The sequence below is a fragment of the Cherax quadricarinatus genome, chromosome 66, assembly GCF_038502225.1.
Source record: "Cherax quadricarinatus isolate ZL_2023a chromosome 66, ASM3850222v1, whole genome shotgun sequence".
In the NCBI taxonomy this organism is placed as follows: domain Eukaryota; kingdom Metazoa; phylum Arthropoda; class Malacostraca; order Decapoda; family Parastacidae; genus Cherax; species Cherax quadricarinatus.
The window spans coordinates 672,017-695,809 of NC_091357.1; the positions used below are offsets into that span (position 1 = coordinate 672,017).

At 42.6% G+C, this 23,793-nt stretch overlaps 1 protein-coding gene across 1 annotated transcript in view; it reads left to right on the top strand.

The window, feature by feature from the left end:
* LOC138854657 (keratin-associated protein 16-1-like) overlaps nt 1-22,625 on the top strand; it is a 154,055-nt gene extending 131,430 nt beyond the window's left edge. The window contains exons 11-12 of the mRNA XM_070099016.1: nt 613-753; nt 16,249-22,625. Of these exons, the coding sequence (XP_069955117.1) occupies nt 613-753; nt 16,249-16,268 (161 nt within the window). The 3' untranslated portion in view covers nt 16,269-22,625. The remainder of the gene's footprint in view (nt 1-612; nt 754-16,248) is intronic.
* Nucleotides 22,626-23,793: the final 1,168 nt, after the last annotated feature.

Consider the following 23,793-nt stretch of genomic DNA (forward strand, 5'->3'; position numbering starts at 1 on the left):
CTACATACTGTGACAAATATAAATATGGCTTGGAAGCCTTGCCAAAACATGCCTTGGTAGATAACTAAATTTAGCTTGGGATTCCTAGACAACACATGCTTCGCTAGAGAACATTGTAACTAGTTTGGGAACCTTGATAATGAAGCAGTTCTAGAATTAGAGAACCATTTCCACACTTAATTGCCCATTGTAGATTTCAACTTGCTCAATGACCCAGGAAATTACAATGTATTTCATTGTATGTTAGATTGAGTTAAGTTTAAGTTAATGGATATTCACTCATGTTTTCTTGTAATTACCTAAAATAATGAATTCTAAAAAGAAAGGGGTGGTTGATGTTGGTAGCACTGGGAGATAAACTCAGTGCTGCCAACGTTCAGTAATCATACAAATGATGAAGGACAGACTGTGACAAAACCTACAATGGCAAATAAAAATATGGCTTAATGAACTTTAGCAAGACAAGTGCAAAGATAAACATATAGTTGTGGAAGTTTGACAAGAGTCACGATGTGTGTAGGCAGATAATATGCTTTGGAAGATTTTGAAAAAAACGCGTATTGGCATATAAGATATAATTCCTTTCTTTTTGTTTATTATTTTCTTCAACAGTATGCACATTAACTCAGCCGACGTGTAACATACCCGGCGTTGACTTCAGTGGTGTATGTAGATTTGAGTGCCGGGCAGATGAAAGTGCGGAACAAGGCACTTATTGTCCTACACCGTGCTTATGTTGTCTTCCAAATTCTTGTAAGTTTTTCTACTAATACATGTATAATACGCAATATGAAAAGTGTGAGTTATCTATGTGCAAGTATGTGATATAGCTGTATAAGGATGTGAGATTGATGTTTAACTTTACAGTACAGAATTTTAGATATGCGATATAGCTGTATGTAGTATAGACGAATGTTGGATAGATATGACTCACGAAATCGTAATGACACGATTGCAAACAAACCATAGCACGGGTGGGGTTTGAACCCGCGGTCAGAGAGTCTCAAAACTCCAGACGTCGCGTTAGCCAATGGGCCATTTTGCTTCAATAATATTCGTCCAACTAGGTATATTTCTACACCATACGAAGGTTAGCATAGGCACCACTGTGTCCACAAATGCAAGTTTACGTCATTACGATTTCGTGAGCCATGCTGACGACTTGGAGGGGACTTGAGCTAGAGTTCTTCACGGCCATGCTAGCGGGAGATTCGTCTGTAAAAACTTGCATTTGTGGACACAGTGGTGCCTATGCTAACCTTCATATGGTGTAGAAATATACCTAGTTGGACTAATCTTATTGAAGCTGGCTGGCCCAGTGGTTAACGCGATGGTCTGGAGTTTTGAGACTCTCTGACCGCGGGTTTAAATCCCACCCGTGGTATGGTTTGGATAGATATAAGAGTATGTAGTACAGATGCTTATAAATGTATATGATTGTAGGAGAGATTTCATCTCCTATTTTTCTCTTGATGATATTCTTTGATTATTGCCCTCTCGGTCTGGCCTCAGATCAAATTTCTTGATCTAGTGCTGGTCACTGAAGCTGATGGAGTTCCCTACACTCAGTCCAGTGGATGCGTGTATACCAATAGTCTGAGGATGATGGTGTTCCCTGCACTCCTTCCAGCGTGGTTGATGAGTGTATACCAGTAGTCTGAATGTGATGGTGTTCCCTGCACTCCGTCCAGCCTGGTGGATGAGTGTATACCAGTGGTTTGAGGCTGATGGTGATCCCAGCACTCAGTCTAACGTGGTGGATGAGCGTATACCAGTAGTCTGAGGCTGATGGAGTTCCCAGCACTCAGCAGAGTGGTGGATGAGTGTGTACCAGCAGTCTGAGGATGATGGTGTTCCCTGCACTCAGTCTAGCGTGGTGGATGAGTGTATACCAGTAGTCTGAGGCTGATGGTGTTCCCAGCACTCAGCAAAGAGTGGTGGATGAGTGTGTACCAGCAGTCTGAGGATGATGGTGTTCCCTGCACTCAGTCTAGCGTGGTGGATGAGTACATACCAGTAGTCCCCAACCTTTTAATTTGAGAGGACCTAATTTTGAAAGTTAACTTGAAAGGAGGATAGTATTTTGCAATGATTAACATTAACTTTAATATTTATTAACAATATCCTTATAACATGTTAAAATAATTATACTGGAAATCAAAAGATGTAGCACAATTCTGATCTGGAAATGCTTCATGAAGCTTTCCCTTTTCACTCATAAATATTCTAATTTCCTGACAAAGTCCACGTTTGAGAACTTTCCCGCTGCTGAGGCACCTCATGTCACCATGAAACAATTTATCACTATATTCTCAATCTAATTCTGATAAAAGCTTTTGAAACTGTAGATGATTCATGATATGACAATACTTATGACATCTTCAAATTTAATTACTTCACTACACAATGCTTGTTGGTGGATGATGTAGTGAATCCTCATAGAAATTGTTTCATAACCATTAAAAACCTTTTCCTTGACTTTTTCCAGCAGCCCAGCTTTATTACCCATCATATTTCTTGGCTATCTGTAGTCACACTTTTCAACTTGTCCCAACCCAAGTTATGGGGTTTTAACACCCCACATAATTCCAAAAATAGATTTTCTGACGTATTATTTTTCATACTTCCCAGTGCACATAATGCATCCACATTTTTAAAGTTGTTGTCAATACCTTTAATGAAAATCAAAAGTTATGTTTTGTTGGAAATATCACAACTTCCATTTAGAGCTAAAGTAAAATATTAAAAAGTTCTGATTTTTTAGACAATTCACAAAAGATACATTCATGTAAATCTTCCAAAAGCCTACACAAATAACCCACACGACCACCGAAACGTTTTCGTAAGCTCCTCTCTTCTATGTGCGGGTTATTTGTCTATATTTCCAGATACGGTATTGTGCCTTTTTTTGTTATTCCAAAAGCGTAGTAACTGTTGAAGCAAACAAATTAATATTTTGAAAACAAGACAGCTTCTCTGGACAAATTTCTTTAAGAAGTCTTATCGTGAATTCTTTAACAAATTCACCGTCTGTAAATGGCCTCCCTTTTTCACATGTATTTGGTCACCTCAAAACTCTCCCGCTCACATGACTCGGTTTCTTTGGTCTTATTTCTAAAAAAAAAAAATTGTGAAGAAATGGACTTTTTCAAAGCATTTATTTTGTTTAACACTGTATTGCCTTGTAAGGAAAAATAATCCTTATGCCGTTGTGAAATAAAGAACTCATATGTCCAACTCTCATTAAATATACGACCTTCATCTATTTTTTCTTTTTTTTTTAATTAACCGACATCATTTTCAATGGGCAGGGTGGACACTTACCTTAATAATTTCTCAAAAATAAAAAAAAAAATAAAAATAAGAAAAACAGTATCAAGTATTAAGGCAAATACATCAATGTTACCTGCACTAGCAACTAATCTCAACTCGTCCATATTATTCCTAGCACTACGGCTATTGACATAATGTACATTTAAGAACCCTACTTTTTCTTTACCCTTCCTGCTCATTTCTATTTTTCCACTAAACCTATTACTGTCCTTGTCACCTAGTGCCACTGGCTTTCCAATATTCACATCATTCTGCCTATTACTAGTTCTCCTAGTACTGATATTAATACACTGGGACTTCACTCTTTTCCCGCCAAAACCCATACCAATAACTATTCCTAGTTTAAAGTCCTAACAGCTCCCTCTACTGCAGTTGCCAGTGCCCCCACCCCAGACCTAGATAAGTGAACCCTATCCCTGGTATACATCATTTCTGCTATAGAAGAGGTCCCAATTGTCAATGAATGTTACCACATTCTCCTTACGGTATTTGTCCAGCCAGCAATTGACACCAATTGCCCTGGACAACCATTCATTTCCAACTCCTCTCCTTGGCAAAATACCACATATGACAGGGTTCCCACCCTTCCTCCTAATTATTTCTATTGCTGACCTATACCTCCTAATCAAGTCCTCACTCCTACATCTGCCAATATCATTGCCAACAGCACTGAGACAGAAAATAGGATTGCCCCCATTACTTCTCATGATTTCATCCATACAGCTAACAATACCCTTCATCCGAGCCCCAGGAAAACACACTCTCTGCCTGTTAAGTAAGACACATATGCAACAGTTAGGTATCTTTATTTCGAAACGTTTCGCCTACACAGTAGGCTTCTTCAGTAGAGTACAGAAAAGTTGATAGAAGCAGAAGAGACTTGAAGACGATGTAATCAATCCATCACCCTTGAAGTTTTGAGGTGGTCAGTCCCTCAATCTGAAGAAAAGTAATATTCTATAGTCTGAAACAATGCTTCAAACTATGGAACATTACTCTTCTCCAGGCTGAGTGACTGACCACCTCAAAACTTCAAGGATGATGGACTGATTACATCGTCTTCAGGTCTCTTCTGCTTCTGTCAACTTTTCTGTACTCGACTGAAGAAGCCTACTGTGTAGGCGAAACGTTTCGAAATAAAGATACCTAACTGTTGCATATGTGTCTTACCTAACAACCTGTCGGTATTTTATGCCATTTTAATATTCACACTCTCTTCCTCCAACTCCTATCCTTCAAGCAGAATGCCCTATCCATGAAGCTAATCTGGCTATCCCCAACAGCAACAATATTTTTATCTTCCTTGGCGTCGTCCTTCGTGAACTTCCCAGTAGTCGACTCATATTCGTCAGGTAGCACTACACCTTCACTTGTGGAATTCGTCAAGACGTTCTCGATGGTCTTCCTTGGGGTTTCTAGAAATGTCTCATTCACGTCTGCCAATGCTTCCTTGGTTCTCGTTGTGACATTCACAGTAGAATACGCACATTCGTCAGGTAGCACCGAAAATGGGTTGGAAGTTTCCAAAGTAGTCTTCTGGTTCCTCGTTGTTTCTGCCTCTCAAGCAGTCTTCTTGATCCTCAGCTTGGTTCCATGTTGCCCGGCCACTGACCAAGTTCCCCTCTTAACCTGGGGACTCACAACAGGAGGATTACTATGAATCCTCTTGTTCTCCTCTGTTAATCGCCGTATCTCCAGCTTAGCAACCCTAAGTTCTTCTTTCAGTTGCTGGTAAAGTTGCTCAAGAGAGGGCATCCTGGTTCAGATTCACAGAGAGCACACAAACAGGTCTTCACAGGGTCTTTCATATATCATGTCCTAAATACCAGTCTTGCTGGTTCGTCCTCTCCTCTCTCTCTGGTAGTGTCCCTTACGTGTTGATGCATGAGGTTTTCCAGTAACACCTCCATCATCTTAGCCCTCCATGTTTCTTGGCCCTCATGTGGCATCAGGTTTTCCCAGTCAATTTCTTTGTGATTGAAGTCACCCACAATCAGTAACTTTGCCCTGCCCGCATGGGCCCTTCTGGCCACTTCAGCCAATGTGTGTCAGCCATTGCTGGGCCAACGCCCAGATACCCAAATCTGTTGCTTTCATCATATTCTTGCCTTGGCCTCCTGCTATTCTGCGGTGGGTTATACATCACTGCAATCACCATCTTGAGACCTCCAATCTGAGTTGTTCCTGTTACGTAGTCCCTTGCTTTTCCTCTGTCTCCTCTCTCCAGCTCCTCAAATCTCTCTGGTTTTTGATGAGCAGTGCCACTCCTCTAATCCATCTGTTCTCTCTGTCTTTCCTTAGGATCTCATATCAATTTGGAAACATGGCATCTGTTATCATCCCTTTGAGCTTGGTTTCATGCCACTCCTCCCACTAATTGGTTATTCCATCAGTGTTGGTGTACCACACCTTCAGTTTCCACTCCAACACTGTATTCTATGGGTTTGTGGAGGCTGGAGGAGTGGAGACCTTGGCAGGGTGCTATGAGATTCTACAGCTTCGTGTGACATGGGGGCTGTGGGTATGGAGTATGGTTTGTATTTGGATATTATATTTGGCTGCAGGGTTCTGAGGGGTGATTCTTTGGGAGTTTGTGCTTTTGTTCCACTCGACTGTAGTTTTCTGACTCTCTTGCCTCTTTCTCTCTCAGCTGCTGTCACTGTTCTCGTTCTGTCGTGGTCTAATACCCTTCGGTATTTCATTGATTTCTTTAGCCATGGTTTCTCCTGCAGGATCTTGCTCCTCACCGTTTCTGTCTTGAAAATCAGTTTGACTGGCCGATTTCTCTTATTCGAGTACCCCCCTATTCTCTGAAAATTTATTAGTTCAGTCATGTCCTCCTCTCCTTTTTGTTTGATGATATTGTCAATCTCTTGTTTTTCTTTCTACCATCTTTCATTAAATATCCTCCCTTTGCTCTCCTGAAGCAAATGAATAAAAACTGACCTCTCCCTCTCCTCCTCTCATTGCTTTTCCCTCCATGTCTCTGGTTCCCATTTATATGTTGCCGCTACCTCGCCTTATTTCCCGTATCTGATGGTGGCCTGGTTGTGATTCTGTTTGGGTCTTATCACCTTCTCTACCTATTTTTCTGCCCAAACTTACTGCTGTCCCTGTCCCCTTCCATTCCTCGACCTTGTCTAGTGGCCTAGGGCCTCATTGTAATTCTTGTCTCCTTCCTTTCCTTTGGACTCTTTGCTTAATATTGATGTGCCTGCTCTGGTTGCCATGTCCCTTCTGGTCGTTGGCCCAGTGTCTCACTTCAGCATGTTTATTTCCTCTTCTAGGGCCTGTATCTTACCTTCTGCAGCTTCAGCTCAGAACTCCCACTCTTCTTTTTTACATCCAGCCTTTTCTCCATTTTCGCAGTAAGCTTGCCTAGTTTGCTTTCTCACTCTTATCCCAACCTTTTTGATAGCTATTCTATCCATTCTTCCTTTCCAGACCCATCTTCCTCTGGTCCCCTGAGTCTTCAACTTCCCCCCTGGGGCTCCATTTTTTATTTATGAGCTAGGTATCATCGTTTGTGTGTGTGCGTGTGTGTGCATGCTGTTTGTGTTTTTGGGGGAAGCAGAGGGAGTAAAATGGGGAGAGTGAGAGAGGGGGAGGGGAGACAGTGGTGAAGAGGGAGAGTCATTGGGAGGGGAGAGAGACAGAGAAATAAAGGAAGAGGAAGAGTTGGAGAGAAAGAGAGGGAGAAGGGGGAGAGAAAGATGGAGAGTGAGAGGTAGGGAGAGAGAGAGAGAGAGAGAGAGAGAGAGAGAGAGAGAGAGAGAGAGAGAGAGAGAGAGAGAGAGAGAGAGAGAAAACGCAAATGATGATGGTCTCTAGGCACCATGATGGTAATGCTGGTGCAGTAGTAAGGATGAATGGGAGGGTGTTGGCACCTGGAGAAGAAGTTGATATCCTTGGGGTGAAATTTGACTCCAAACTAACCATAAGAACCATGTTGTAAATCTTGCAAACAAGGCAGCCAGGAGGCTTACAGCACTTCGCCGTATCTCGCATCTGCTTGACAGTAGGGGTTGCAAGATTCTGTACGTGGCACAAGTGCGCTCACACCTTGAGTATGCTCTAATTTCATGGTTTGCCTGCCCCCCCCCCTCTCATCTGCGACTGCTCGACAGAGTAGAGGACAGAGCAAGACGTCTCATCTCTCGCCTGGACCCATCCTGGATAGATCTGTCATTTCAGCAGAGCCTTCAACACAGGAGGGATGTGGGTGGCCTTACTGTTATATACAAGGCCAACATTGTCAAAGTGCCACACTTGGATCTACTTCGAGGACAGCGTGAAGCAAGCTTTTTATGCCACAAGACAGGCAGAAAGCAGCAACTTCACTCTGGCTGTACCCTTTCCAGAACATCACTTCATCTGAGATCATATATACCCAGGATGACTCGAGTATGGAACACATTCCTACAGCATAATGATGTCAACGAGATAAAGTCATTTGATCAAATGAAAATGTTGGCCAACAGATGGCTCCAACTTCGTCCTGTTTCCTACTTGTATGTCTCATAACAATAAAAATGCTTTCAAATGAGCTGATGTAGGTAACAGCTCTTAGCTTGCCAATAAAATTAGGATTCCTTAACCTGTAAATAGCTTGCAAATAAAGCTAGGGACCCTTAACCTAACCTTGTCAAACCCTGTGTAAGAAAAGAGAGAGAGAGAGAGAGAGGTGAGGGGGGAGTAAAGGAGGACAAGTGAGTGGCAAAGACACACAGACAGGAAGAGAGAGAGAGAGAGAAGTGGGGAAGGGGAAGAGGGAAGGGGAGATAGAGAGGGTACAGAAAGAAAGGGGTGAGGCAGAAGTAAAGGGGGACAAATGAGTGGGTGCGATTTAGTGGGGGCTAGTGAGGCGGGGGAAGGGGAAGGGTGTGTGTGTGTGTGTGTGTGTGTGTGTGTGTGTGTGTGTGTGTGTGTGTGTGTGTGTGTGTGTGTGTGTGTGTGTATGTGTGTGTGTGTACTGACCTATATGTGGTTGCAGGGGTCGAGTCATAGCTCGTGGCCCCGACTCTTCACTGGTCGATACTAAATCACTCTCTCCCTGCTCCATGAGCTTTGTCATACCTTTTCTTAAAGCTACGTATGAAACTTGGTTCCACTACTTCACTGTCCAGATTATTCCACTTCCTGACAATTCTAAGGCTAAAGAAGTACTTCCTAGCATCCCTATAGCATCCAGTATAGGCCTGACGTACACAGTGCACAATGTCATGAATGACTCCTTACTCAGATGTATAAACGCTAATCTCAGGTTTGCCAATCTCCCATATACTTCAGCAGTTATTTGATTGATGAGTGCCTCAGGGGACGTGTTCGTTATAATGCTTACCCCAAGATCCTTTTCTTTAAATGACGTTTGCAGCCTTTGATTTCATAACTTGTACGCCATCTACGGTCTTCTGTGTCCTTCCCAAACTCACGTGACCTTACATTATCATAATTTTATGTGAGGGCTGCATCCATTTTCCAGAAGGGCCGCAGGTTGGGGACTGCTGGATACTGTATGTGTTATGCTCAGAATGGTGGAGCTTGTTGCACAGAGTAAGGTGTGTATGAGCATGTACCGCTATATTACACGGTAGTTACATTCCTGAAAACGCCATGTTAGGTAAAACCTTGTTAGATAAACTGAAGAAATTATGGCAAAATTTAGGTTACGTTCCTGGGAGCCCCCAAAAAGCCAAACAACTTTTTTTCTTAGACCTCCAGATCTTAAAAAAAAAAAACGTGAATATGTAATTGTAGTCCACTGTCTTGATGTATTATCTTGTTTTTACTGCTTAAGACTACAAAAGCAACAGAAATAAGAATCATGTAAAGTTAATTTTTTGAAGTGTTGTATAAAATTGTGCCGCAATTTTTCAGAAGTGCAGTAACCAAAACGTACCAAATAAAACCGTGTAATATAACGGTCTACTGTGCGAAATGTTCACTAAGGTTATTATGAGCTCACTGTACTCAGTCTATCGTGAATGAGAATGCATCTTGTGTGGAAAATGACACTTATGTACAATTCATGTCATTTATTAGAGGAAACTGTTTTAAAGTTCCTTCTAATAACGTGTATTAGGCTCTTAGAATAAAAAATATGAAAAATGAAAAGCTATGTAGATTTGAAGGATAGACTCACAGTCTTTGCCGTTAATTGTAATAATTTGCTTAATGATCATGAGATTTTTGGAATTTTGCTTTTAACGGTTATTACCAATGTTAATAATGCAAATTGATTTCAGCATGATTGTACATGACATAAATAATTTAAAGGTCTATAGATTGAATAGCATATAGGGACAAACTGTAGCCTATACTATTCTATACTTAAAATTTACCACCTCCCCACCAAAAAAAAAAATCCCGTTTATTTTATCTTCTAAGGTTCTAATACATAGTAAGAAAATATAATACATAAATAACCCATATGTAGGTGACTGAACCTTATGACGATGTTTCGCTCAGACTGAAAGAAAACACTGAAACTATACCCCCCTACACTGTCACTGACCATCACACTGTTACTGACCATCACACTGTCACTGACCATCACACTGTTACTGACCATCACACTGTTGCTGACCATCACACTGTCACTGACCATCACACTGTCACTGACCATCACACTGTCACTGACCATCACACTGTCACTGACCATCACACTGTCACTGACCATCACACTGTTACTGACCATCACACTGTTGCTGACCATCACACTGTCACTGACCATCACACTGTCACTGACCATCACACTGTCACTGACCATCACACTGTTACTGACCATCACACTGTCACTGACCATCACACTGTTACTGACCATCAAAATGTCACTGACCATCACACTGTTATTGACCATCACACTGTCACTGACCATCACACTGTCACTGACCATCACACTGTTACTGACCATCACACTGTCACTGACCATCACACTGTTACTGAGCATCACACTGTCACTGACCATCACACTGTCACTGACCATAACACTGTCACTGGCCATCACACTGTTACTGACCATCACACTGTTACTGACCATCACACTGTCACTGACCATCAGACTGTTACTGACCATCACACTCTCACTATTAATCACACTGACACTATCCATCACACTGTCACTATCCATCACACTGTCACTATCCATTACACTAACACTCTCCATCACACTGACACTATCCATCACACTGACACTATCCATCACACTGTCACTATCCATCACACTGTCACTGACCATCACACTTACATTATCTATCACACTGTCACTATCCATTACACTATCCATCACAAAGAGGGGTACCAGAGAGTATACCTCGACCGCGACAGAACACAAGAAGAAAGGACTACACTGAAAGAGAGGGTACAGAGACGCAAGGAGGAACGGGAAGCAATGAAAATGAGCAGGACTCAGACACAGGAGGAAGGGCAAACACACCCCACAGAATCTCCCACCAAAAGACTCCACCCGCGACATTCCCAACGCAATTGAGCAACCTATACTACAACCCACTCACTTTTCCCTCTGCCACCAACCCCCATATCACAAACCTCACCCCAACAGCTGTCCCTTACGGGCATTCTGACCCCACCCCCATCAACACAAACCCCACCTACACCACAGCCCCATATAGGCCCCCACCAAGGCTCTCGCTCCCCCAACCCCAATATTCTTGCATGACCACAATGATAGAAAAGAAACTAAAGGTTTGGTACACAAACGCGGATGGAATAACGAATAAACATGAGGAGTGGAATGAAAGAATCAGTTAAAAATCCCCAGACGTCATAGCAGTCACAGAAACAAAACTCGCTGAGACAATAACAGACACAATCTTCCCAACAGGATATCAGATCCTGAGGAAAGATAGAAGGAGTAGAGGGGGAGGAGGGGTTGCACTGCTCATAAAACACCGATGGGGATTTGAGGAAATGGAAGGCATGGACATGATTGGAGAAAGAGACTCCATTGTAGGTACAATTCAGTCCGGAGAACATAAAGTAGTCATTGGAGTGATGTATAACCCACCACAGAACTGCAGGAGGCCAAGAGAGGAGTACGAAGAAAACAACAGGGTGATGGTGGACACACTGGCTGAGGTGGCAAGAAGAGCTCACTCGAGCAGAGCAAAGTTACTGGTAATGGGCGATTTCAACCACAGGGAGATCGACTGGGAAAACCTGGAGCCACATGGGGGTCCCGAAACATGGAGAGCCAAGATGATGGATGTGGTACTTGAAAACCTCATGCATCAACATGTCAGGGACACAACCAGAGAGAGAGGGGAGGATGAGCCAGCAAGACTGGATCTTGTGTTCACCCTGAGCAGTTCGGACATTGAGGACATCACTTACGAGAGGCCCCTTGGAGCTAGCGATCATGTGGTTCTGAGTTTTGACTATATAGTAGAGTTACAAGTGGAGAAGGTAACAGGAACTGAAGGGGACAGGCCAAATTATAAAAGGGGGGACTACACAGGTATGAGAAACTTCCTGCAGGAGGTTCAGTGGGACAGAGAAATGGTAGGAAAATCAGTAAACGAGATGATGGAATATGTGGCAACAAAGTGCAAGGAGGCAGAGGAAAGTTTTGTTCCCAAGGGAAACAGAAATAATAGGAAGACCAAAACGAGTCCTTGGTTTACCCGAAGGTGTAGGGAGGCAAAAACTAAGTGCAACAGAGAATGGAAAAGGTACAGGAGGCATAGGACCCAGGAAAACAAGGAGATTAGTAGAAGAGCCAGAAACGAGTATGCACAGATAAGGAGGGAGGCCCAGCGACAGTATGAAAACGACATAGCATCGAAAGTCAAATCTGACCCGAAACTGCTGTATAGCCACATTAGGAGGAAGACAACAGTCAAGGACCAGGTGATAAGGCTGAGGAAAGAAGGTGGAGAACTCACAAGAAACGATCAAGAGGTATGTGAGGAGCTCAACACGAGATTTAAGGAAGTATTTACAGTAGAGACAGGAAGGACTCTGGGGGGACAGACCAGATGGGGACACCAGCAAGGAATACACCAACAAGTGTTGGACGACATACATACAGATGAGGAGGAGGTGAAGAAACTGCTAAGGGACATCGATACCTCAAAGGCAATGGGACCGGACAACGTCTCCCCGTGGGTCCTTAGAGAGGGAGCAGATATGTTGTGCGTGCCACTTGCCACAATCTTCAACACATCCCTGGAAACTGGGCAACTACCTGAGGTATGGAAGACGGCAAATGTAGTTCCCATTTTTAAAAAAGGAGACAGAAAAGAGGCACTAAACTATAGACCTGTGTCATTGACGTGTACAGTATGCAAAATTATGGAGAAGATTGTCAGGAGGAGAGTGGTGGAGCACCTGGAACGGAACAGGAGTATAAATGCCAACCAGCACGGATTCACGGAAGGCAAATCCTGTGTCACAAACCTTCTGGAGTTTTATGATAAAATAACAGAAGTAAGACAAGAGAGAGAGGGGTGGGTTGATTGCATCTTCTTGGACTGCAAGAAGGCCTTTGACACAGTTCCTCACAAGAGATTAGTGCAGAAGCTAGAGCATCAGGCGCATATAACAGGAAGGGCACTGCAATGGATCAGAGAATACCTGACAGGGAGGCAACAACGAGTCATGGTACGTAATGATGTATCACAGTGGGCACCTGTGACGAGCGGGGTCCCACAGGGGTCGGTCCTAGGACCAGTGCTATTTTTGGTATATGTGAACGACATGACGGAAGGGTTAGATTCAGAAGTGTCCCTGTTTGCAGATGATGTGAAGTTAATGAGGAGAATTAAATCTGATGAAGACCAGGCAGGACTTCAAAGAGCCATGGCCAGACTGGACACCTGGTCCAGCAAATGGCTTCTCGAATTTAATCCTGCCAAATGCAAAGTCATGAAGATAGGGGAAGGGCACAGAAGACCACAGACAGAGTATAGGCTAGGTGGCCAAAGACTGCAAACCTCACTCAAGGAGAAAGATCTTGGGGTGAGTATAACACCGAGCATGTCTCCGGAAGCACACATCAATCAGATAACTGCTGCAGCATATGGGCGCCTGGCAAACCTGAGAACAGCATTCCGATACCTTAGTAAGGAATCATTCAAGACACTGTACACCGTGTATGTCAGGCCCATACTGGAGTATGCAGCACCTGTTTGGAACCCGCACTTGATAAAGCACGTCAAGAAACTAGAGAAAGTACAAAGGTTTGCGACAAGGTTAGTTCCAGAGCTAAGGGGAATGTCCTATGAAGAAAGATTAAGGGAAATCGGCCTGACGACACTGGAGGACAGGAGGGTCAGGGGAGACATGATAACGACATATAAAATACTGCGTGGAATAGACAAGGTGGACAAAGACAGGATGTTCCAGGGAGGGGACACAGAAACAAGAGGCCACAATTGGAAGTTGAAGACACAAATGAGTCAGAGAGATAGTAGGAAGTATTTCTTCAGTCATAGAGTTGTAAGGCAGTGGAATAGCCTAGAAAATGACGTAGTGGAGGCAGGAACCATACACAGTTTTAAGACGAGGTTTGATAAAGCTCATGGAGCGGGGAGAGAGAGGGCCTAGTAGCAACCGGTGAAGAGGCGGGGCCAGGAGCTAGGACTCGACCCCTGCAACCACAAATAGGTGAGTACAAATAGGTGAGTACACTGTCACTATCCATAACACTGTCACTATCCATCACACTGTCACTGACCTTCACACTTACACTATCTATCACATTGTCACTATCCATCACACTGACACTATTCATCACCCTGTCACTATCTATCACACTGTCACTATCCATCACACTGACACTATCCATCACACTGACACTATTCATCACAAAGTCACTATCCATCACACTGTCACTGACAATCACAATGACACTATCCATTACACTGTCACTATCCATTACACTGTCACTGACCATCACACTGTTACTGACCATCACACTGTCACTGACCATCACACTGTTACTGACCATCACACTGTCACTGACCATCACACTGTCACTGACCATCACACTGTCACTGACCATCACACTGTTACTAACCATCACACTGTCACTGACCATCACACTGTTACTGACCATCACACTGTTGCTGACCATCACACTGTCACTGACCATCACACTGTCACTGACCATCACACTGTCACTGACCATCACACTGTTACTGACCATTACACTGTCACTGACCATCACACTGTTACTGACCATCAAAATGTCACTGACCATCACACTGTTATTGACCATCACACTGTCACTGACCATCACACTGTCACTGACCATCACACTGTTACTGACCATCACACTGTCACTGACCATAACACTGTCACTGACCATCACACTGTTACTGACCATCACACTGTCACTGACCATCACACTGTCACTGACCATAACACTGTCACTGACCATCACACTGTTACTGACCATCACACTGTTACTGACCATCACACTGTCACTGACCATCAGACTGTTACTGACCATCACACTCTCACTATTAATCACACTGACACTATCCATCACACTGTCACTATCCATCACACTGTCACTATCCATTACACTAACACTCTCCATCACACTGACACTATCCATCACACTGACACTATCCATCACACTGTCACTATCCATCACACTGTCACTGACCATCACACTTACATTATCTATCACACTGTCACTATCCATCACACTGTCACTATCCATCACACTGTCACTGACCATCACACTAACACTATCACACTGTCACTATCCATAACACTGTCACTATCCATCACACTGTCACTGACCTTAACACTTACACTATCTATCACATTGTCACTATCCATCACACTGACACTATTCATCACCCTGTCACTATCTATCACACTGTCACTATCCATCACACTGACACTATTCATCACACTGACACTATTCATCACAAAGTCACTATCCATCACACTGTCACTGATAATCACACTGACACTATCCATTACACTGTCACTATCCATTACACTGTCACTGACCATCACACTTACACTATCACACTGTCACTATCCATCACACTGACACTCTCCATCACACTGTCACTAACTATCACACTGTCACTATCCATCACACTGTAACTATCCATCACACTGGCACTATCCATCACACTATCACTATCCATCACACTGTCACTATCCATCACACTGACACTATCCATCACACTGTCACTATCCTTCACACTGACACTTCATCACACTGTCACTATCCATCACACTTTCACTATACATCACACTGTCACTATCCATCACACTGACACTATCCATCACACTGTCACTATCCATCACACTGACACTATCCATCACACTGTCACTATCCCTCACACTGACACTATCCATCACACTGTCACTATCCATCACACTGACACTATCCATCACACTTCACTATCACACTGACACTATCCATTACACTGTCACTATCCATCACACTGACACTATCCATCACACTGTCACTATCCATCACACTGACACTGTCCATCACACTGACACTATCCATCACGCTGACACTATCCATCACACTGTCACTATCCATCACACTGTCACTATCCATCACACTGACACTATCCATCACACTGTCACTATCCATCACACTGTCACTATCCATCACACTGTCACTATCCATCACACTGTCACTATCCATCACACTGTCACTATCCATCACACTGTCACTATCCATCACACTGACACTATCCATCACACTGACACTATCCATCACACTGTCACTATCCATCACACTAACACTATCCATCACACTGTCACTATCCATCACACTGTCACTATCCATCACACTGTCACTATCCATCACACTGTCACTAACTCACTAACTCTACTCACTATACTTAAAACTTATGCATTACTTTTTTTTTTTTCAGTTGTAATGTGTTTTACGATTTTTCATTTTGTTTTCAGTCATTGGTTTAGGCCGCTAATGATCAGTTGATGGACTTAGCTGGAGTAGCAACCACTGAGGATCACCCAACTGTCGCAGGATCGTCCAACCACTGAGGATCACCCAACTGTCGCAGGATCGTCCAACCACTGAAGATCACCCAACTGTCGCAGGATCGTCCAACCGATCACCCAACTGTCGCGGGATCGTCCAACCACTGAGGATCACCCAACTGTCGCAGGATCGTCCAATCACTGAAGATCACCCATCTGTCGCAGGATCGTTAAACCACTGAAGATCACCCAACTGTCGCAGGATCGTCCAACCACTGAAGATCACCCAACTGTCGCGGGATCGTCCAAACACTGAGGATCACCCAACTGTCGCAGGATCGTCCAATCACTGAAGATCACCCATCTGTCGCAGGATCGTTAAACCACTGAAGATCACCCAACTGTCGCAGGATCGTCCAACCACTGAAGATCACCCATCTGTCGCAGGATCGTTAAACCACTGAAGATCACCCAACTGTCGCAGGATCGTCCAACCACTGATGATCACCCAACTGTCGCAGGATCGTCCAACCACTGAGGATCACCCAACTGTCGCAGGATCGTCCAACCACTGAGGATCACCCAACTGTCGCAGGATCGTCCAACCACTGAGGATCACCCAACTGTCGCAGGATCGTTCAACCACTGAGGATCGTCCAACCACTGAGGATCACCCAACTGTCACAGGATCGTCCAACCACTGAGGATCACCCAATTGTCGCAGGATCGTCCAACCGCTGAGGATCACCCAACTGTGGCAGGATCGTTCAACTATCGCAGGAAATCTATTATGTTCGTCTGTTAAGCAGTTGTCTAGTTCTTAGAAATGTAAATCTTCAGAGAACCACCAACTAACATAGTACCGTCAGCCATAGAAGAAGCACCAATCACAGAACCATTAACCAATAGCACAGAACTCAAAACTACTACAGAACCATTACTCAAACCACGGTACGGGCAGGGCTTGAACCCGCGGCGAGAGAGCCATAAAACTCCAGACCGATACGTTAGCCACTGGGTCATTAATCACCAGCATAGAACCAACGTCCACCACAAAACCAATGTGTATTCACCAGCCATAACAGAGCTACCGTTTACCACAGAACCTCTAATCGCCCCAGAACCATTAACCACAACTGACCCAAAAATCACCATCACCGAACCACCAGCCAATCAATCACTAAAGAACCACCAAAGCTAAACCATCATCCATACTCCTGAAACAACAACAACAATCACAGTACCACCAATCTCGACAAAATAACCATCAACCACACAATTCAACAACCTACACAGAACCATTAACTACCACAGAACCATTAGTCAATAAACAACCACCAAAGTTTCAGAAAATTCGCTACAGAACGATTAAGAGTTAGAGAATCTCTAACCACCACAAAACAACCAACAGCCACAGATATATCAGCTATCACAAAACCACTAATTACGAAAGAACAACATATAACCACAAAACCCTTATCACAAAACCGCTAACTACAATTAAACCACCAATGACCACTTAACCAGTACCACTGCAGAACCACAAACCACTCCAAAAAAAAAAAAAAGCAACACATAACATCTACCACCAACACAGAACATCCAGCTACCACAGAAGTAACAGTCACCACACTACCACCAGTTGACTCAAATCACCAACTACCGGAGAACCAACAACCATCGCAGATCCACAAAAACTACAGACACACCATCACAGAACTATAACAACTATCAAACCATCAACTTCCACAGACTGACCAAGTACCACAGAGCCACCAACCACTTCAACAGAACCACCTACCACTTCAACACTACCAACCAATAATCTCCAAAAGCAACACTTATCAAACGAATTTGCAACTATCACTAAATTAATAATAACAGAAGAATTCACAAAATCGTAATTACACGATTGGAAACAAATCACAGAAAGAGTTGCACTTGAACTCATGTTAGGTGAATCGTCAAACTCGGTGGTTAGCGCACTAACCTGTGAGTTTCAGGACTCACCTGCCATGTGTACAAATCCCACCCATTTTGCAATTCGATTTAGAAGCAAAAACTACCAGATACATCGAAATCACCAATCACCAGGTCCTTAAAAGCACCAACCTCTAAAAACCCAGTAGAAAACTACAAATGCAACGACCACTATAGAAGCACCACAGTGAAACCAACACTAGCACAGTTACTATCACAGAGCCAATAACTGAAGCACATGTACTGGTGAATTTAGAATTAAACGCAATCAAACATCCATCCTTCAGACAGCCACCAACAACCACAGAACTACCAACGATCACAGCCTCACAAATTGACACAAAACTGAAAGTGATAAAATTAACAAATAATATACCAGCCGTATCAAAGCTGCAGCCATCAGAGGAAAACCAACGGCGACAGAACCACCGGCCAATTACCACTGAACCATAAATCACACAGACAATCCTCAACTAAAGAATAAACCTCCACAGAACAACCACCCCACATTGAACCTCCAGAAACTAACCCTCACACAAACAATAACCATCACACAACTACCAACTACATCAAAACCACTAATTAAGAACCCCCAACTGCTAGAAAACAATAAAAACACTTCCACCAGTCACCACAGAACCGCTGACTAAAACAGAACCATCCACTTTCGACCTATTATTAGTGTTAATACAAAAATGACTCACATCTTGTTACCCCATAACCAAAACCTACCACAGAACTACCAGAAACAACCACAGCGCTAACCAAATTCTACCACAGAACAGCAAAGCAACTTCAGAATTATTGACTACCGAACCAGCTGCCACCCAGAGTCCTCCAGTCTCCACAGAACTACCAAAACTAAAACTGAACAATCAACCTGGTTAAACCATTAACCATCCATTTCCACAAAAGACTAATTATCCACTAACAACTACATAAACAATAACCACAGAACTTCTACCGATATCAGAACCATCATCCACTACAGTAGCCACAGAACAACTATTCAACAAAATGAGAACAAATTATTGTTCATTACAACGAGACGATTATCTCACATCTACAAATTACCATAGAAGTTCTAACCACTGCCATTAACCACCATAAAAGCATAAACTATCGATAATTGTAAAAAAACACAGTACCACCAATTAATAACTTCAACAAAACAACAACCACCACAGAACCACCAACCACCTAAAAAAAAGATGAAATACAACTAAATAAAAATCAACCATATAACCATTACTTACTTAACTTCAACAGCACCATTAACCACTCCAGATCCAGAAACCCCCTTAAAACTAGCAACCACCAAATTACCATCAAGCACTATCACGGTAGTACAAACTAAACAACCTCTTCAAAATAAATGCTTTACCACCTAAACCCCAGAAATACAGAATCGCTAACCTACGCCGTATTACCAACCTCAACAGAAAAATCAACTACCATCTGCTGCCAGAACGACTAACCATCTCAGACTCCATCATTACGTCAGAACTAGAAATCTATGCTGAAAGACCAATCACCTCAAAGTCAACATCCACCACATAAAATCTATCCACCACTGAACCACCAAACAATACAAAGCCACAAAAAACGACCGAAACAAAAATGCCTGTTAAAAAAAAAAATGAACCAGCTACTGAAAATATGATTATCATATCATTGGCACATATGTAATTATATTTCATCATTTAAATCTCTTAAAAAGCAACAAAATCCGGAATGGTATTCAAGATCAATTAAGGATTGTAATTAACTAATAAGCAATAGCCTTATCTTTATTAATACTAAATACACTAATGAACAGTATAAGAAGGGTCATCAGGTGACTGAAAGGATAATGATAATCACTTGCATTCCAAGTTACAGACATAATCAACAACACCATAATTTCTGTCCAGCAGGAAAACACTTCGTTATTACAAGGTTAAGGTCTTTAAGCAACATCTGCCTAAGTATAACACAGACACATTTGTTTAAAAAACTTAAAAGCCTAGAAAAATAACAGTTGGTGGAGTATGTGATGAAAAATAGACACAAATAATGCAGTCGTTTAACTACGTTTCGCCCACACAGTGGGCGTTATCAAGTCACAAATAGATATACCTGAGCATGGAGTACATGAGTATATATACGTAGTGTGGAGTCAGGTGGATTTGAGACAGGCCTGACTCTCCACACTATATGTACTCATGTATTCGTTGCACTGGTAGATCTGTTTGTGACTTGATAAAGTCCATTGTGTGGGCGAAACATAGTAGATAAAGGCTCACATTATACTGCATTTATATCTACTTTTCCATCGTATCGGTATTTTATACCATTTATCTCCACTGAAGCTGGAGATCAGCGAAACCAATATTGCCACTCACCAAAGTCACACCGAATCACCTATAATATCTACATCAATAAATTATTTGATTTCATCTTATATTTGACATTTAAAGGTTACTTTGCCTTTAAAATAATTAGTTAGACTATATTCATGACGAGGGAAAAGCTTATAAGTTTGGTAAGCAAATGTTTGTGTCGTTACAGCTGCACGATACAGTCACCGGCTACCTGGAATACTAACGCAATGTAATCTACGTCTTTAACATTTCCATACTTTGTCAGACCAAGAGTTAATTACATTCAATATTTACGTATAAAAGGGAATGATCCATATATAATGAACTATAAATCATGGAACGGGTGCGGTTTGAACCCATGGTAAGCAAGTCGTAAAACTGCAGTATGCCACTGGGTCAGCTGGCCCAGTGGCTTACGCACTGGTCTGGAGTTTTACGACTCACTTACCATGGGTTCAAACCCCACCCGTTCCATGGGTTGTTTGCAATTGCGTTATTACGATTTCGTGTCATAAAAAAAAACTATTTTCCTTTCTAGGACGGAAAATACGGAACTTCCATCTTTAACCCAACAAAGCAGTTCCAGTAACTATTAAATAGCCACCAACTATGGCAGGTTCATTATCAGAGAACTACCATCTACCACAGTCACATACTTATACATAACCACTAACATAAAACTATCAACCAACAGTCATCATCCATCACAAAACCACCAGACATCGTAAACATCGTCTTCAGAAAACTACCAACCAACCTCAGTATATACCAAAAATATGTAGATGAATGATACACTTTTTCTACACTTGGGTAGCTTTATTCTGGAAACGTTTCGCCACACATGTGTCGGTCTGGAGTTTTATGACTGACCGCGGGTTCTATATCCGCCCATGTTTTTTTTTGAGTAAGAACCCACCTACATTACCCCGGGATGGGTAAGCAAAATCTCCTGCTTAATGTATTTAGCAACGAACAAGGTATAAGATGCTTTAATTATTTGAAGAATCTTTGATAATGTCAATGAATCTTCCATGTAACGTCAATTTATCGTTGAGCTTTGTGGATGATGCCTCACCGGAGACTGGAGCCTCCATCCTGAAATGTGGAGCTGCTAGCTGTATGAAGCCTCCTGCATGATGTTTGAAGTCTCCTGCATAGTGTATAATGCCTCCTGTATAGTGTTTGAAGCCTCCAGCACAGTGTATTATGCCTCCTGTATAGTGTTTGAAGCCTCCCGCATAGTGCATGATGCCTCCTGTATAGTGCTTGAAGCCTCCAGCATAGTGTTTGAAGCTCCCAGCTAAGTATGTGAAACATGCAACCATCTTCATGAACCTCTAAACAAAGCTAAACATGAAATTTCTTTGTCCAAGTGTACACACCATTACATGTGTTTGTGTGCAGCACAATCATGTTATGGTGTGTGTTGGGCCATTATTGTGTGTGTAATGCCATTGTCATGTAACTGTGTTGCATCACAATCATGTGGTGCAGAGCATAATAGTGATGACATGTGCAAACTATGATAGCGTTGTGTCACTATCACGTAATGGCGTGCGTGTGTGTGTGTATGTGAATGAGTGTGCCACTTTCAAGAAATGCTGTGTGTACTCATCTGCATGGGGTTGCAAGGGTCGAGTCACAGCTGTTTGTGTGCTGGTGTGTTTTGGCACTATAAAGTAATGGTGTGTGTTGTGCCACAATCTTGTGATGGTGTGTATTTACATTTATACTGTAATACTGTCAAAAATACCTCTGTGTACTATACCACTATTATAAGCATAATTACTCCACTCTTAACTCCTCATGAACAAGTTTGAAATATCCTTTTCAGTGTCACATAAATGGTTGCTTATTGCAGAAGTTTATTATCAAATTCAAAGTCATATGTTATTACGGCTTTATTTATATTAATTTCATTATATATCATTACAAATTGTACTTATACTGATTATAAGTTTCGTATGAAGAATTTATTAGTGTTTTTATTTTAAATAAAGAGCTTCAACAAATTCATTATTAATTTATTCTGATCACTAAAAAATGTATTATTATTATTATTTTTACCAAAAAGAAGCGCTAAGCCACAGGGCTATACAGCGCTGCAGGGTAGGGAAGGAAGCGAGTTTATTGGGCGGCTGAAAGGGGGAGCGATGATCAGTAGGTTACAGAAAACAGCGGGGCAGGGGATAGTGCGGGGGTAGAGGGTAGCAAGAGATTGAGGTAGAAAGGGCTGAAGGCATCAGAGTTTGTGAAGTAAGTCAGTTGTCAAAAAGTCATTGAGAGAGTCCGGATGAAAGGTGGGTCCATCAGCGAGAAGGGAAGGTAAAGAGAGAGCAGAGGAACGAAGACGACGTTGGAGGTAAATTCTGCGTGCTCGTTGAAAAAGTGGGCAGTCTAACAGAATGTGGCTGACCGATAATGGAACCTGACAATTCTCACAGAGAGGAGCAGGGCGCCTCTCCATGAGATATCCATGAGTAAGACGAGTATTGCCAGAGCGAAGACGGGAGAGAGTAGTCTTCCAACCTCGACACTGGTGACAAGCAGACGGCCAGTAACCTATACTCGGTTTAATAGATTAAAGTTTGTTACCGAGCAGATTATACCAACGTTGTTGCCAACGGGTGTGAAGGTGGGTAGCTATTACAGCAAAATAGTCCGTAAATTTAACACCTCTATATGAAACTGGTAGGTCATGTACTGCTGACAGCGAGCAGTGTCTGCCTGTTCATTGCCCTGTACGTCAACATGACCAGGGACCCAACAAAAAACAATGTCTTTATGCTTTGTAGAGATACGGCGTAGCCAAAGTTGGATACGGAAAACTAGGGGGTGAGGTGCATCAAATTTTCGTATAGCCTGTAAAGCACTAAGGGAGTCTTAGACAACCACAAATGATGACACAGGCATAGACGCATTAGGGATAAGTGCTGCAAGAATGGCATACAATTCAGGTGTAAAAATGCTAGCTGAGGACAGTAAATGTCCTTGCCTGACACTGTCCAGAAATGCTGCCGCGATTCTGACGACATCATAGGACTTAGAGCCATCTGTGTACACTGCGATGGCATGAGAATGAAAGCGAAAGTGGTCAAGAAACAGAGAGAGGGAAGCTACCGTAGGCAGTTGGGCTTTCGCGCAAGGGAGTGAGAAAGAACAGACTTGA